Below are 14,171 nucleotides of genomic sequence, written 5' to 3'. Positions count from 1 at the left end.
ACATTTTCTTTTACATTATGTGGATTGCTGGGGGTGTGTGTTTCTTACCAAGGGAAGAGATGGCACCAGGATGCACTATGGAAGAAGAAAAACCGGCAGAGGTAGTGTGATGCTACTGACGGCTTGGTGACAGATACCAGAGCATACCTTCAGAGGTCTACTTCAGTCCATGCCTCAACGACCAGGGCTGTTTTGGCGGCAAAAAGGAGACCTACTCAATATTAGTTGGGTGGTTGTAATGTTATGACTGATCTGTGTAAATGTATATTATTAATATGTTTGAATGTGGTGGGAGCATTGGAGTGTAATCTCCTCTGGTGCAGAGATGTCCCTGGCTCAATGATACATATAAAGTACAAACATTGATTGCTCACCTGAACACCAGTGTGCAGTTCTGCCAATCAAAAGGGAAGTAGGTGACCACCACAGGGCATGCACTCCTGAAGATGGCTGGCGGGAGCCAAGACATGTAGCCATTGCTATGTACCAGGACGTTGGCGTAATACGCCACTTCAAACTGGCCATCAACGCTGAAAGAAAATATGAAGGGCAGTTACAGAGCAGGGTGGCCCCTTTTCATAGAATCAATTTATTTTTTAAATCTTTTAGATTTATATGAGGTTATAAACAGCTTAATATAATTGGGGTTATAGCATGCAGCCTCTTCATCCTACATAGTAGTGATGTACATTTTTCAGCACTTTAATGCTCAGTGTAACCCTAACACTAACCCTTCTTGTAACCCTAACACTAACCCTTCTTCTAACCCTAACACTAATCCCTCTTCTAACCCTAACACTAACCCTCCTTGTAACCCTAACACTAATCCTTCCAATAACCCTAACACTAACCCTCCTTGTAACCCTAACACTAATCCTTCCAGTAACCCTAACACTAACCCTCCTTGTAACCCTAACAATAACCCTCCTTGTAACCCTAACACCAACCCTAGGGCCAGCCTTTGCTCAACTAAGTTCTTGTCTGTATGATCATCTTTTCTGCTCTTAGACATAGACTAACTATGCTGCACCTAAAGATACTACCACCAAGAACCCCCCATTAGAAAATCCTCCTGTTACCCTCATCTTCTTCAATTGAAAATCTGTAACTGCTCTTGGACAATCAGAGCTCTCCTCAGGAAAAACAGGCGGTGGGACATTTGCTCATCCTTGAACCCACTGGGATCCAGCATGGTTTTCAGTGTGAATCAGTCGATGAATGAAAGCAGAGCACTTGTGACTTACACTTTCCTGCTCTTCTGGCTGTTCACACCAAGATTTGCTAGAAAAATGGTAAACCCCTAAATCTGGTAACAAACGCTTTTGATGGTCCGATGCACTCATGGTTGCCACCAAGGCAAGACCCTATAGCAGCCTTTTTCAACCTTTTTAACCCAGAGCTACCATTTAAAAAAAATAATCAAATAATAAGGTATTGGTGCTGCGCTGTTGTATGACAACTAATAATAAAGGTGATCAGCAAACAATATTATACGTGACAAATGTGCATATGGCAAAAAAACTGTGTGCAGAAATAAATATAAATTTAAAAAAATCAAATAGCATACATAAAAATACACTAAGTCAGTGCAAATAATCAAACCAATGTTGGGGCGGTATATAACAATGAAAATAGTAAACCAAATCTCCAAACGCCCATCCAGAATCATATAGATCCATCTAGTGATCAATAAGTGTCCATCGCTAGAAACATCTACAATACTCATGGGTTTCAGTAACATTTTGACTGTAGGTAGAAAGACATGTTTGGAGAGCAATTCAGTCACATTACATTCTGTTAGTTTGAAAACAATTGCTCTGGCTAAGGACTTGTATTACAAGTTATACATTCTGAAGTTGGTGGCACCTAGCTAACTAAATTCTTTTGAAGTCCCATTTGAGTCTTGGGTGACATTCTTTGATATGCGGATGGTCATTCACATAGGCTTGTCACTTCCAGGGTTTGTTAGCTGAACAGGTCTTCAAAGGCTGAGATAGCAATCTTGCAAATGAAGGGCTGGGCAACTGGTGTGAAACTGGTGGTCTCAGACAGTCAACAAGATATACAGGATGTTAGACAATCTGCTTCATTACAAATATATTTTATATAAAATATATTTTGTTTATAACTAAAATGGCTGTTCCCTTTTCCCCATCAATATCGATGGACACTTATTGATCACTAGATGGATATACTGTATATGATTCTGGATGGGCGATTGGAGATTTAGTTTGTAGTTTACTATTTTCACTGTTATTTACCACCCAAACATTGGTTTGATTATATGCACTCACTTAGTGTATTTTTGTGTATGCTGTTTGATTTTTTTCATTTATATTTATTTCTTCACACATTTTTTATTGCCATATGCACATTTGTCACGTATAATATTGTTTGCTGATCACCTTTATTATTAGTTGTCATTCGACAGCACAGCACCAATACCTTATTATCTGATTTCTTTCAGCTACGGATTTGCTGATTGGTGCATGTGGCAGTCAGCCATTTTATTACCCCCTGGTTATAGTGCGAGTGGGTAATTTTTATAGACCATTAAAAAAAATTTTCGGGTCTCAGCAAACCCCTGTCAATAATTACCATACCTATACAATGTCCCACATTGCTCATCAGGGGGAAGAATGCTACTAACATTTGTGGCCATTGGGAGGAATATCCTTACATTGGTGGTCAGTGGGAAGAATACTCTTTATATTGGAGATCACTGGGAATAATGCTCCTTATATTGGTGGTCAGTGGGAAGAATGCTCCTTACATTGATGGTCAGTGGAAAGAATGCTCTTTACATTGGTGATCAGTGGGAAGAATGTTCCTTATATTGGAGATCACTGGGAAGAATGCTACTTACATTGATGGTCAGTGGGAAGAATGCTCCTTACATTGGTGATCAGTGGGAAGAATGCTCCTTACATTGGTGGTCAGTGGGAAGAATGTTCCTTACATAGGTGGTCAGTGGGAAGAATGCTCCTTACATTGGTGGTCAGTGGGAAGAATGTTCCTTACATAGGTGGTCAGAAGGAAGAATGCTCCTTACATTGGTTATCAGTGGGAAGAATGTTCCTTACATTGGTGGTCAGTGGGAAGAATGCTCCTTACATTGGTGGTCAGTGGGAAGAATGCTCCTTACATTGGTGGGCAGTGGGAAGAATGCTCCTTACATTGGTGGGCAGTGGGAAGAATGCCTCTGTGTTATGACATTGAGTGCTGGTATCCTGTAGAGTGTGAGCAGATACTGTATGTGTGGATCTGCACAGATCAGCTGATTGCGGGTGCAATGCAGGGCTCTTGCAGATGGTCAGTGTAAGCTGTGTGCTTGTACCTCATATGGGCAGGCAGTTACACAATGACAGGAAGAAAAAATGAACTACCTAGAGTTCTCAACTGCACCCTGGTAGTTTATTAATAACTACAAGTCGACAGCCGCAAAGGTTGTCAGTACTTGTAGTTCTCCTATTCACAGAACTCTGTGAATGAATAATGTGTGGGGGGAGAAGATCCCCCACTCGCTGTCACAATGAGGGATTAGGGAGGGGGGGGTTAGGGGCTGCTGCAACAGTAACATGTTACAAAGGTGAACTTATCCTTTAATGAATGTAAATGTGATTTATTTGGCAAACAACACATGTGAGAAGCACAACGATAAATACAAATATACAAAAGAATACAAAACCTGGCGAAACCTATACAAAGAGGTTCCTAACCACTAAGCAGGATAAATAGGGTAGAGCAGGATCATGCTGAGCAGTAAGGAATGAGCAACCAGAATGGGGAAAAGGTAAACAGGAGCAGGAAAAAGCAGGCAGGAGCAGGCACAATGGGAAAACAGGCAAAACACTGAGGCACTGTGGAATACTAGAGGAGTGGCTAAATACACTCTCAGTAGCCAGCATCAGCTACGTTATAATTGCTGGGATCTGCTGGCTACTGGGAGTCACCCACTGTTGGACAGTGGGACAACACCCTTCAGAGCCAGGAACCACCGCCAGCCACCAGTGCCACCAGCAGGTGATCTAGTTCATGACACCCTGCCATTAGTGGTCAGTGGGCAGAATCCCCCTATGTTGATGGCCAGTGGAAGGAATGTCCCTTATAGTGTTGGCCAGGAGAAAGAATATCCCTGACACTAATGGTCAGTGGAAGGAATGCCCCTGGCATTGTTGGCCAGTGGAAAGAATCTCCTTCACATTGGTGGTCAGTGGGAAGAATGCTCATTACACTGATGGCCAGTGGTAATAATGTCCCTGAAATTGATGGTCAATGGGAAGAATGTCCCTGATATTAGTGGGTAGTGGGAAGAATGCCTCTGACATTGGGGGCCGGTGGAAGGAATGTTCCTTACATTGTTGGCCAATGGGAAGAATGTCTTTAGCATTGGTGGACAGCAGGAAGAATGCTCCCTAAATTAAGGGTTAGTGGGAAGAATGCCCCTCTTACAAATAGCTAAATAGATCATTGGTAACTTACAGATCATTTCAGTGGTAACTTACCTAAAGGGAAGAAATTTCTGATTGCTCAAGGAACCCCCTAACATCTTCCGGAGGAACTGTAGGGTTCCACGGAACTCTGGTTGAAAAACTGGTGGTCTCAGACACTGGTGGTCTCTACACACACACACACACCTCATTTAATCCCCCTTTTCTCTTCAGTTCTGTTATATACAGGGATGGTGTCTCATGTAAAGTCCCAAAACTGCCCAAAATTTTCCATGTTGTCAGGGATGGAGACGCTTGCTTTACAGGCTGGTGTTTCATCTAAAGTCCCAATTTGCCTTTACTATCTATATTATTGGGATGGGGGTGTGCGTTTTTCCAGCTGGTAATTTTTTAGTTTGCACCTTATGGCTTCCACATAGCCATTCGTTTTTTAATGCCAGTCATGGCTGGGAGCAGGTTGGGGGAGGATTGGGCCACCTCCAGCTCACCTGTTTCCCATCCATCCATTAGCATTCATGTACTCCCAAGTTTGGAGACACTCAGTAGACACTCAGTTTGAGTAGTGTTAGGTAGTGTTTAGGACTGCAGAATACACAGGGTGCCTTGGAGTGGCCTGCAGCTTATACATGCGTTTGCAAATGTGTGTTAACTAAACCCCTGTTTTTAACCTATTATGTTAGACCGGTTTATTTGGTTTGTCAGCAGACTGGTGGGTAATTATAGCAAACTAAGGGCCGGTTGGTTTCCACACACACCTTCTATAATCCCCTTTTTCTCTTCAATTCTGTTATATACAGGGATGGAGACGCTGTGCAGTGCTCGCCGGTGTCTCATGTAAAGTCCCAAAACTGCCCAAAATTTTCAGAGAAAGTCTGCCCTACAGAGTCCAGAGCCTCAGCTGACATGCAGCATTGGTGGCATTCATCTTTTTTTTTTTTTTTCTGGAGTCAGTGTTTGCTTTTAGCTTTTCAGAAAATAAAACTGGAAGCCAAAGCAGACATCCTGTGAAGGACCTTTTGCTGAACATTTTGAGAGTCAAGTTGCTTTGGAAGACCTTTTTATTTTGACTTACTTGTTTTCCAAAACGATGTCTGGCAACCAGACCTTGTCGGACGAAACCCGTAAGATTGCGATCCCGCCGTAGTCTGACTCATTCCACGTGAGGCGGTAGTCATCCCATTCCTAGGACAAATCAAAATATTTGGCACTTCCGGAAAATACTGCAAACAGTGTGTTAATCGGGTGTGATAAACGGAAGGGCCAAGGGTCAAAGCCTTCTGAAAGGACTGATGGAAGCAATGGTGCTCTTTGAGTAAATCAACATTTTGAGCAAGGATTGCGTAAAACAAATTCTGAAGAAACATGCAAATTTTTACACACTTGCTATTTAGTGGTTTCATGTTGGTATTCTGTACTCAGATTGGAGATTTGCCGTCAAATAGATATTGGTGTTTAAAGAGTAACTCCACTTTTGTTCAGAAAAAACATTGCAGGGCTTTTAACAAACTTTGTTGCAGATTCCTACCTTTTGTTATTCTGAAGAAATAGCTGTTTGTTTCTCTGTGTCCATGAGTGATTCTGAATGGAATTGGTTTTAAAATTACCAGTCAGCTGCTGCACCTGCAGGGTTCTAATGAGGAATGTGGCATGGTCTGCATCCCTTTAGTATCTCACCAAAAATAACATTTTTGTTTCAGGGGCTGCTCAAAATCTGAATTGTATCTTACTGCAGACTTCTGGGAAAATCAGTGAGCCAATCACGCAAGCCGGAAATTACAGATCTGGGGGGATTGCCAGGTTGCCATATTGCATTTTACAGAAAATTACAGCGGCTGCAGATTAAAAGGTAAAGGTCATTTCTAACAACTTCCAATTACAATATGACTCGTGTAGCAATTGTATACACTATATTATTATTTTTTTATTTGCTAGTTTTTTTCCCCAGGAAAGTGGAGTTACCCTTTAACCACTTGCCGACCGCCCGCCGCAGATATACTGCAGCAGACGGGCTCGGCTGCGCGAATCGCGGTACCTGTAGGTACACGCGCCCACCCCCATTAGACAGCGGGGAAGCCGATCCACAGGGCAGGCGGCTGCGATTACCGCCAGGCACCTGCGATCGCTCCCCGTGGAGAGAGAATGACGGTCTGCTGTTGTAAACACAGCAGACCGTTGTTCTCTCTGGATGGAACACAGAGCGCCTGTGATCCTCCTATTTAGGATCACAGGTCTCTGTGTTCATTTCACAAATCTCTCCCCCATACAGTTAGAAAACACCCCTTAGGCTCACATTTAACCCTTTGATCGCTCTGGGTAACCCCTTCCCTGCCAGTGTCATTAGTACAGTAACAGAGCATATTTTTAGCACTGATTACTGTATTAGTGTCACTGGTCCCCCCAAAAGTGTCAAAAATGTCAGTTAGGGATGTGATCTGTCTGCCGCAATGTTGCAGTCCTGCTAAAAATCACAGATCGCCGCCATTACTAGTAAAAAAATTTAAATAAATAAAAATGACATAAATCTTTCTCCTATTTGTTAGACACGATAACTTTTGTACAAACGAATCAAAATACGCTTATTGGGATTTTTTTTTTACCAAAAATATGTAGCAGAATACAAATTGGCCTAATAGGATGAAAAAATTTGATTTTTTTTTTTTTTGGGGAATGGTATATAGCAGAATGTGAAAAATCTTGTTTTTTGTTTTTCAGAATTGTCGCTCCTTTTTTGATTATAACGCAATAAATAAAAGTCGCACAAATACCACCAAAAGAAAGCTCTATTTGTAGGAAAAACACACATTTCTGTACACATTCAACCAGTCAAGAACAGACTGGCAAACTTGCGCTCAGAGACTCAGAGAGAGAGCGAGAGAGAGAGAGAGACAGAGACAGAGAGAAGTCAAGCATAAATCGCTGTGCGTAACTGGTTATGCAAAAAAACTGAAAATTGTTATCAATACTAACCATAGTTTTCCTTTCCTGGTCCGTCCTCCCATCAGCACACTTTGGGTTAACTCCTCATTTTAACACCTAGGACCACCTTCTTCCAGCCTAATAAAACCAGGTCCTCCCTCCCCCCTCTTGTTCTTTGTGTAGCGGCGACAGGCACTTATGCCCCATACACACGTGCAGATTATCTGCAGACTTTTGTCTGCAGACTTACCTTTTCTATGTAGTGCAAGGGGCTGCCGGATTGCATACAAATTGAAAGTGTTTAGGTTTGACCTCATATTATATGGTTTTGGTAAGTCTGCAGACAAAAGTCTGCAGATAATCTGCACGTGTGTATGAGGCATTACTGTGAAGAACAGTGAAGAACAGAGCTGATGCTTCCTGTGTAGGTCCAGCTCCTGTCACAGATGGAGTGATATGAAATGCACTCCGCCTCCGCCTGTGACAGGAGCCATACAGAAAGTATGATCGACTCTGCTCTCTACTGCATCTGCATGCTTCCTCCAGCGTCGGCTCCTGTCACACTCCATTTTTGGCTCAGAGGAGCCAGCATTACCCGCCAGCAGTACCAGCCAGCAGTACAAAGCCAGCAGTAACCACCAGCAGTAGCAGCCAGCAATAACAGCCAGCAGTAACCATAGTAGTAACCACCAGCAGTAACCAGCAGTACCCACAGCAGTACCATCCAGCTGTAACCACCAGCCAGCTGTAACCACCAGCAGTACCAGCCAGCAGTACCCACCAGCAGCACCCACCAGCAGTACCAGCCAGCAGTACCCACCATCAGTAGCAGCCAGCAATACACACCAGCAGTAACCATCAGCAGTACCAGCCAGCAGTACCCACCAGCAGTACCCACCATCAATACCAGCCCGAAGTACCCACCATCAGTACCCACCAACAGTCCCTGCCAGCAGTACCCAAGAGAAGTACCCGCCAGCAGTTCCCGCCAGCAGTACCAGCCAGCAGTACAAGTCGTGGAGGACAGCCAGCAGCAGCCACCAGCTATACTCACCTGGGGACAGCAACCAGGAACCCTGAGGAAGAAGTGAAGATTGAGGTCAGTTGAGGTGCAGGTAAACCGCAGTGCATCCGTGTGAAAGAAGCCTTAGGTCTGTGCATTAGTGTGTGTAAATTGTTGCAAAATGTTTTTTAATACCTAGCTGTGTTCTGTCATAATAAAATGTCATGTCCTTTTTCATACATGTATGAACAAAGACATGACATTTTCTGGCTGCCTAAGTCACATGTGCTAGGGGTGCAACTAGCCCCCAGCACATAATTGTAAATATCCCAGCACGTGCAATCTTTCTGACTCCTACCACAATGACCACTTTAACCGCTTGCCGACCGCTGCACGACTATTTATGGCGGCGGTCAGCCCCTCACAGGCAAAGCGACGCAGGGCTACGTCGCTAGCCTGTGAGGCTTTAGGGAGCTCCTGCGCGGTCACGGACTATGCCGCGCGTGTGCCCGGCGGACCCGATGTCCGCCGGTCACTCGCAATCATCCGTTACACCGGGAGAAAGGCAGGCGGCTAATGTAAACAAAGCCGTCTGTCATTCTCCCCTGTGCAAGAATGGTGATCATACAGTTCTACTATGTAGAACCGTTGATCACTGTTCTTACACATCAAGCCACAGCCAATCACAGTTAGAAACACGCCCCTAGAGACACACTTAACCCCTCCCTCTCAAAAAAGTTAACCCCTTCACTGCCAGTGTCTTTTTTACAGTAACAGTGCATATGTATAGCACTGATTACTGTAGTAATGTCACTGGTACCCCCAAAAGTGTCAAAAATGTCAGTCAAGGGTCCGATCTGTCTGCCGCAATGTCACAGTCCCGCAAAAAAAAAAAATCGCAGATTGCCGCCATTACGCGTTAAAAAAAAAAAACAACAAAAATGACAAAAATCTTTCCCTTTGTTAGTAAACGCAATAACTTTTGCGCAAACCAATCAAAATACGCTTTTTGCGATTTTTTTTTTTTTACCAAACATTTGGTAAAAAAAAAAATTGGCCTAAAATGTTAAATTTTGATTTTTACATTTTTTTGGGGGAATTTCATATAAAAAAATGTGAAAAATATTGTTATTTTTGCAAAATTTACGCTCTTTTTTTGTTTATAGCGCATGATCAAAAAATCGCACAGGTGATCAAATACCACGAAAAGAAAGGGGAAAAAAGGACGTCAAATTCGTTTAGGTGCAGCGTCGCACGACCGCGCAATTGTCCGTTAAAGTCACGCAGTGCCGAATCGCAAAATAGGCCCTGGTCAGGAAGGGGGTAAAATCTTCCGGGGCTTAAGTGGTTAAATCACTGAAGAGGTCATGGTGGCTAGAGTGTTCCTTTAATATCTCTCAGAACAAGTAAACCTCTGTATACTGATTGCATTTCATTTGATCATCCTCTAGTTGTGTTAAATTGGTGGGGGGAGGGGGGGGGGGGCAGAGTGCCACCTCACTGAAATGAGTTTGCCACCTCCCTGAAATTAGTTTTTGCAGGTTGGGATGTCTGGCAATGCTTCACCACAATTAATTACCTTAAAAATGGAGCGGATCCCACCGCCGTTCCAAATAAAGAATAACTAGCAGGAAGGTATGTCTAATTTATAATGACGAGCAAAAGTCTTGCAAGAACTCCAATCGCGGTACTGCATATGTCTTCAACGGTACATTTGCCACGGAAGCCCATGAGGCTGCCATCCCTCTAGTAGAGTGAGCTCTGAAACTCTGCAGAGGAGCAAGACCTGTTGTTTGTATGCCAAGGTGATAACCTTTGTGATCCAAGTAGCCAAGATCCTTGATGACACTGCCTCCCCTTTCTTAGGCCCGAAAGGAAGGATGAATAGGTTATTGTACTTGTGCATCTGTTGAGCCCACTGTAGATACACTGACATTAAGCTGACCATGTCCAGTAGTCTAAGGTCTAAATGGTTCATCTGTAGCACTGCCTCCCAATGTACATTACATTTTGAGATTAATTTAGTGGCTATCTGGATGGATGTTGCAAAATTGATCTCTTCAGGATAGGGCTGCCAACTCTGATACTCTTCTTGCTGTTGTAATTGCAGTAAGAAAAACTAGTTTGATTGTCAAAAACCAAAGCGGACATGACTCAGGGGGACCAAATGGAGGCTGCAGTAGCGCCTTTAGTACAGTGCCCAAGTTGGGAAGAGGTTCTTTTTGGAGGCCGAATTATTATTGCTGCTCTGAAGAATAGTTTTATTAAAGACTTGTTTGCCCACTTAAGCCCCGTACACATGTCCCGAATGTCGGCCGAATGATTGGCCGTCTTTTGTCCGGTGCTGTCCTGTCGGCTGAAAACTGCAAAAGACAGCACATGAATTTTGTCGGCCAACAACAGCCGACTGCAGAAGTGATGTCATATGATGGTTAACTTTCCGTGTGTTTTTTCTTTTCTGAGCATGCCCAGTCTTGCTAATCGGCTGTTTGTCGGCCGAATTCTGTACTGACTGGCGAACAATCGGCCATTCTGGTGTTGGCCAACAAAAATTTTAATGCCTGCACAACAGATTCTGTTCGGCCGAAAAGTCGCTGTCGGTTGTCGGAAGCATTATACTAACAAGCCGACAATCGGCCGATCGTTCGGTGGCCGAATATTTACGGCCGACAATCGCTACGTGTGTACGGGGCTTTAAACTTTAATTTAATTATATGCCAAGCCTACATTCAGTGCTGTCTGCAGAAAATCTTAAACATTTGCAATACTCAAAGTTAGAAGGGAGTTGTGATGCAAAGTCCACAAATCTTCTTAAAATTCTCGAGTATGTAGCGTTTGTCGTAGTTTTTCTCGCACTAAAGTGTAGAAATGACCTCGTCTGAGAGACCTTGCCAATGTGATCTGGTGGATTCAACAGCCAAGCTGTCAGCTGAAATTTCCCTGGATTGGGTTGTATCCACTACCCCTGCTGTAGTAATTCCCTCTTGAGAGGCAGGTGTACTGGCGTTGCTGATGCCATTTGTAGGAGCAACAGAAATCATGGCCTCCGGGGTCAGAATAGTAGAATTAGGATGGCATGAACCTCTTTGTTCCCAATCTTCAGCAAGGATCTCATGGTTAGCGGGATTGGAGGAAACAAATACACTAGGGTGAACTGCCACGGAATTTGGAAGGCGTCCTGAGCTAACGCCTCGTTGCATCTGAACCTTGATACGAATTTAGGCACTTGCGCATTCTCTGGTGTCACCATCAGGTCTGTGCTGGGTTTCCCCCATCTGGCAAAGACTGGCTCCACATAGCGTCTGTTGATTGACCTCCGTTGCTGGGTAACTTCCAGGCTTAGTTGGTCTGCCATTTGGGTTTGTTGTCTGTAATGTAGACCACTGTTAGTTTCCACATGAGCCTTGGCCTAGTGAAAAATCAAAGCAAACTTTTGATTCCTCCCTATCAGGCTATATAGGCTACCACCGTCTGGTTGTCTAGTTTCAGTTTGACTTGAGCTCCCTGAATCACTCCTTTGAAAGCTAGCAGGGCCATGTATGCTGCTTGCAGTTCCAGGAGATTGGAGTATCTGGTCTTCGTTGACCTCCATTTGCCTTGAGCCTGCCTTCCGAGACAGTGAGCCCCCCCAGCCCCAGAGGCTGGCATCTGAGGTTATCAAGATCCAGTCCTCCCAGGCTAAGAGGCATGCCCCGTGACAGGGTCTTAGGCAAAGTCCACAAAGCTAGACCCCGTCAAATGTGCACTGGTAAATGGATCTTCTGGTCCAATGACCGTCTGTCCTATTGGCCCAGGAAGGACATTTGAAAAGCTCTCATATGAAATCTTGCCCATGGCACTGCCAGGATAGCCGCAATAAATATCCCAAACATTTTCATATAGTCCTTTGCCAATAGTGTCAGGGATTTTGTGATAAGGTAGGAGAACCTGCTCTGATTGTGTGTTGAATATACCTAGGTATTCCACCTGTCGAGCAGATAAAACAGGGTGCCGTGTCGTGGCTCTGCAGCTTACACATGCGTTTGCAAATGCGTGTCAACTAAACCCCTGTTCTTTATTTATATCGAGACAGGTCTACTTGGTTGGTGGCAGACTGGAGGGTGAGTACATCAGACTGGGGGCTGGCTGGCTTCCATGCACCTCTTTTAATCCTTTTCAATTTGTTTTTTGTCGAGTAGGAATGAGATTGCACTTTTGGTTGTTTATCAGCCATCCAAAATTGGACAAGATCCCCAATTAGCTTGTCGTTTTGTAGTCCAAATTCCTCTCTTGAGTGGGCCACGGCCGGAACATCGTCTAGGTAATGAAATATTTTTATTCCTTGCATATGGATAAATGCTATGATGGCTGATAGGTTCTTGGAGAAGACTCTGGGTGCTGTGTTGATCCCGAAGGGCAAACACCTGAATTGATAATGGCATTCCCCTACTACCAATCTGAGGTATTTTAGATGATGTTTTTTGATTAGGACATGCAAATATGCATACGCTAAATCTCAAAGGAACTGGCATAATTACCTGTTTCTGATGTAATTTGGTCACTTATTCTTGTAAGAACTTGCGTTTCTTCTGATCTCGTGTCCCATGCGTCCAGACAAAAATATTTGATTGTTTCTCCCGAAACTTTATCCTGTATCTGTGCTTTACTATTCTCTGAACCCAACGGTCCCTGACCTTCACCATCCATACCCTCCAGAATATTGCCAATCTGGCTCCCACTTAGAGAAGCTGGATGGACAGATTGTCAAAAAGGTTTCTCCATCTTCTTTGCCACCTGTTCTGTTCTGGACTTTACACTCCACAAGAAGGAACTTTGTGTACCTTTCCATTGTGGTCTAGTGCAGTGGTTCTCAAATCCGGTCCTCGGGACCCACTAACAGGCCAGATTTTAAGTATTACCTTGGGGGATGCAGACTAGAATACTGCAATCACTGAGAAGCAAATGAGATCACCTGTGATGTAATTTAGTTATCTTGCAAACCTGGCCTGTTGGTGGGTCCCGAGGACCGGATTTGAGAACCACTGGTCTAGTGTATTCCCAGCCTGGCCTGTATGATCTGGCTTCCTGGGCCTTTCTGAATTCGGACTGCCCTGATCGAAAGGGTGGTTGTCTTTTCCTTGATGTCTGAGGTAGCAGACCCGAATTCTCGTCTGCGACCCGCTTGATCACCTCTTCTAGTGTCTTCCTAAACAGCATCTTGCCATTATAGGGGATGTTGTATAACGCCTGTTATGATGCTCCGTCTGCGGTCCACTGTCACAACTAAAGCGCTCTTTTCCCTGTTACTGAGTGTCCCATAAGTCTAGCTAGCAGTTTTACCAGGTCTATGGAAGACTCAGCTGAGAAGGCCGCCGTCAAGTAAAGCTCTTCAAGAGCTGCGAGAATTTTTGCTGCTTCAACTGTTGCACGCAGTGCTGTCTTCATATTCGAGACCCAAATTTTTAAGGCCCTTGAGATAGATGGTAGGGCTGTAGGTGGAGGACAGGCTGCTCCGGCGACCATATAAATCTTAAGATAGGCGTCTGCTCGCTTACACATTGGGTCCTTGAACTTGGAGGAGTCTTCTAGAGGGAGAGACACATGTCTTGTCAGGGGTTGTAGGCTGCATTTACTCCCAGCGCTGACTCTCAAAAAACAGTGTCAGAGGGTTTGAACAGATATCATTTTGCAAACCGATTCTTGATTCTTGCTTTCCTCTCCGGTTTTTCCCATTCATCCTCCATTAATTCATGGATTTCCTCCATGAATGGAAAAGAAGCTCCTTGCTTCCTAAGGTTTGGAAAAACCTTTTTACCTTCTTT

At 44.1% G+C, this 14,171-nt stretch overlaps 1 protein-coding gene across 3 annotated transcripts in view; it reads right to left on the bottom strand.

Moving 5' to 3' along the window:
• The window catches only part of LOC309552378 (acetylcholine receptor subunit epsilon-like), a 75,963-nt gene that overhangs the window by 38,213 nt on the left and 23,579 nt on the right, over positions 1–14,171 (bottom strand). For all 3 annotated transcript variants that reach the window (XM_082253320.1, XM_082253319.1, XM_082253321.1), the window contains exons 4-5: positions 5,524–5,633; positions 375–530 (exon numbers count right to left, since the gene is read on the bottom strand). In XM_082253320.1, the coding sequence (XP_082109446.1) occupies positions 375–530; positions 5,524–5,633 (266 nt within the window). The remainder of the gene's footprint in view (positions 1–374; positions 531–5,523; positions 5,634–14,171) is intronic.

This window comes from Pelophylax lessonae (assembly GCF_965119305.1).
Source record: "Pelophylax lessonae genome assembly, chromosome: 4".
NCBI lineage: Eukaryota > Metazoa > Chordata > Amphibia > Anura > Ranidae > Pelophylax > Pelophylax lessonae.
The sequence above is the reverse complement of the archived record's forward strand: the minus strand, read 5'-3'. Positions and strand labels throughout refer to the sequence as shown.